Below are 2,809 nucleotides of genomic sequence, written 5' to 3' on the forward strand. Positions count from 1 at the left end.
ATTATGTTGCCGTGTGCTCGAACTCTGCAAGAAGTTAATAATTTTTTTTGACTAAAACACAACTGGAACCCTAAGTAAGGCATGTGTAAAATTTGAATGAAATTGGTTGCGTAGTTCTCGAGTTTTAGGGATTCACACAGACAGACAGACAGACAGACAGACACACATTCTCATTTTTATATATATAGATTATGGCGGTCCAATTGGGTAAAAATTTATCAAAATAGGAATCAAAGGAGCCCATAAGCAAAAAAAAAAAATGATTGAGAACCACTGGGCTAGACCCTTTCCGTAAAAATTGCTGGCCTTGTGCCAATTTTTAGAAAGAATTAAACAAGAACATACAAACAATGCGGGACAAAGCGAAGGGAAAAGAAAAGACAGCAAAATGAAATGTACAAATGGTTGTGATGATGATGATGAGGAGGAAGGCGACAGTACTGGTGCAGACACTATAACGTGTGTGTGTGTGTGTATGTTTACACAAAAATGTATACTAAACAAAAACAGAAAATCCCTACACTCACACTTGTCTTTTGTCTCGCTCAGCTGTCCTGTTGCAACCCTCACTCGGTAAAGTAAGAGCGAGAACGAGAAGGACTAATGTGTGAACTCAACTTGGTTGTTGTCGTTTAGCCCTCCTCCCACCAGGTCAACACCTGGTTAAGCAGGCAAACGATGAAGGGCATTCCAACTGTGACTATCCCGTCTATTTATACCATTCCAACTGTGACTATCTCGTCTAACATAACCTTCTATTTTGTCGTAAGACAGTAAATTGAATTTGTGGGAGATATGGCTTTTATTTTTAGTTGGTCGAGCAAATTGGTTCGTATTAAGTCCATTGCTTGGTTTAACGGCAGCGGTGGTCCTTAGGGGTCTGTAATGGCTTAACACTACCAGAGCCTTTAGTGATTTGACATCATTACCAAATACTCGGTTACCTTTGGCGGAATCCGCTCTATAGCAAACTTTCCATCGATTTGTCTCCGAAATGAGATTACTTGATATCTTGACGAACAACTGTCATTTGCAGCAACGTATGAGTCCAATTGATAAGGATTCTAAGCTTTCACCAAAGCGGTCTGGGTTCAATTCTTGAACATACTAACTTTTCAGGTTAATGGGACAGCCTCGACATAATCGCTTTTGCTCGTGCAGTGAAACTTATTTCAATTACAATTTCACCCGTCTTAAAAAAGAAAAGGCAAGTCTTTAACAAATAACTTATGGAGTTGTAATGGCTAGAACGTCTTTGATTATAGGTTTGCTAAAGAACGACCACCCTCGCGTCGTGGTTTCTCTCTTTTTCTATCACCAGTCTCGGCAGCCCTACAAAAGTCAGGGACACCCTTCTCCTCTCACTAAACCATAAATTAAATTACCATGTAATTTACTTGTCTCCATTGAGACTGGAGCCAGCGGGAGTCGTGGAACATCCACTACCAAAATTACTTCGGAAATGGGTTTGACATAGTCCGAGACGCTAGATGAGGCCTTACACTGTAGTATAGCTAAGGGGATGGATGCTGGGGCGGTTCGCGACGGTTTTAAGGAGGCGGCTCCTTTGGGCCTGCTGTATAAGGACCAGGGGAGGCAAATTCAAAGCTTGTTTTGGGTGGCACGCACTCTAGCTACACCACTGCTCTTACAGGTAGTATCACTTAAAAAAATATATATATATTTATTTTAGTAGAGAATTTCAATAGCAACATAGGACAATTCGACAACCATGAAATTTTTGCGATATTGTGAAAGTATTATTTAAAAGTTATGTTCTGTCTGTCTGTCTGCCTGTCTGCCTGTCTGTCTGCCTGTCTGTCTGCCTGTCTGCCTGTCTGCCTGTCTGTCTGTATGTATGTATGTAATCAATCAGTTTCATTTCTGTATTTCTTGCCAATAGAGAAAGAGCCGGACTCTAACATAGATTCAAGGCTCCTTCATTGGAACTTTTATCAACATCATCTAGGTATTTGTGCATATGTATGTGTGTGTGTGTGCAGTATTTGGTGTTAGTGTATGCGCAGATTTGTATGTTTGTTTTATGGATGCGTTTTTATGTCTAGATGCATGCATATGTATTTATGTGCTAAATTTTTGGAAAGTTTTTTTTATGTATGTATGTATGTATGTATGTATGTATGTATGCATGTAGGTATGAATTTTGTAATTATTACCGCTACGGATTGATTTGCTTTGCGAGACGAATTATAGTTTTGGTAAAAAATAATTAGGAACAAGGAAGAGAAATTTAAGTTACCTACAGCTTACCTGAGACGCAAGTATGGTTCCGCTTGAATTCCATGATATATTTGCGCCTCTCCTGATACAACTGCTTTTCGAGCGGGTACTCCAAAATGCACCAAACAGCCCCACCAAGTATCCAGTATAAGATAAGAAACACAATGAGGCCCCATAATCGTTGGGTAGGAGTCGTCTTTGATAGCAAAAGAGTTTTCATCTGAACGACAGCCGAGGCGAGACTAGCAGGGTTTTCTTTTCCGTTTTTCTGTCTTTTTTTTTCTCTTTTTCTTTGCGAAGTGTTACAGAATGGAAACGAAGAATGGAACTGGTAAAGGACAGAACTCAGCGGACACGCGCGACAGGAACGGCGAAGCGAAATTTATAAAGCAAGCGCAACTTCAGAGGAAAATTTACAAAATAGGAGAGAGAGAGAGAGAGAGAGAGACAGAGAGAGAGAGAGAGAGAGAACGATCGCGGTGTTGAACAGCCGTGCACCTAAACAAGAAAATATGTGAGAGTTTTCATATTAGAGGGTGATGTGTCGAGTTAAATATTGATATTTTTT

At 40.0% G+C, this 2,809-nt stretch overlaps 1 protein-coding gene across 2 annotated transcripts in view; it reads right to left on the bottom strand.

Annotated features, from left to right (window-relative positions):
• Positions 1–2,809, bottom strand: part of LOC106873677 (potassium channel subfamily K member 1) — a 200,876-nt gene that overhangs the window by 32,388 nt on the left and 165,679 nt on the right. Inside the window, exon 1 of one of the 2 annotated variants that reach the window (XM_014921142.2) lies at positions 2,272–2,667. The exons of the other annotated variant lie outside the window; for it this stretch is intronic. Within the exon in view, the coding sequence (XP_014776628.1) occupies positions 2,272–2,461 (190 nt within the window). The 5' untranslated portion in view covers positions 2,462–2,667. Of the gene's footprint in view, positions 1–2,271; positions 2,668–2,809 lie in introns of those variants that run through there. 2 annotated transcript variants of the gene reach the window in all.

The sequence above is a fragment of the Octopus bimaculoides genome, chromosome 6, assembly GCF_001194135.2.
Source record: "Octopus bimaculoides isolate UCB-OBI-ISO-001 chromosome 6, ASM119413v2, whole genome shotgun sequence".
Classification (NCBI taxonomy): Eukaryota; Metazoa; Mollusca; class Cephalopoda; order Octopoda; family Octopodidae; genus Octopus; species Octopus bimaculoides.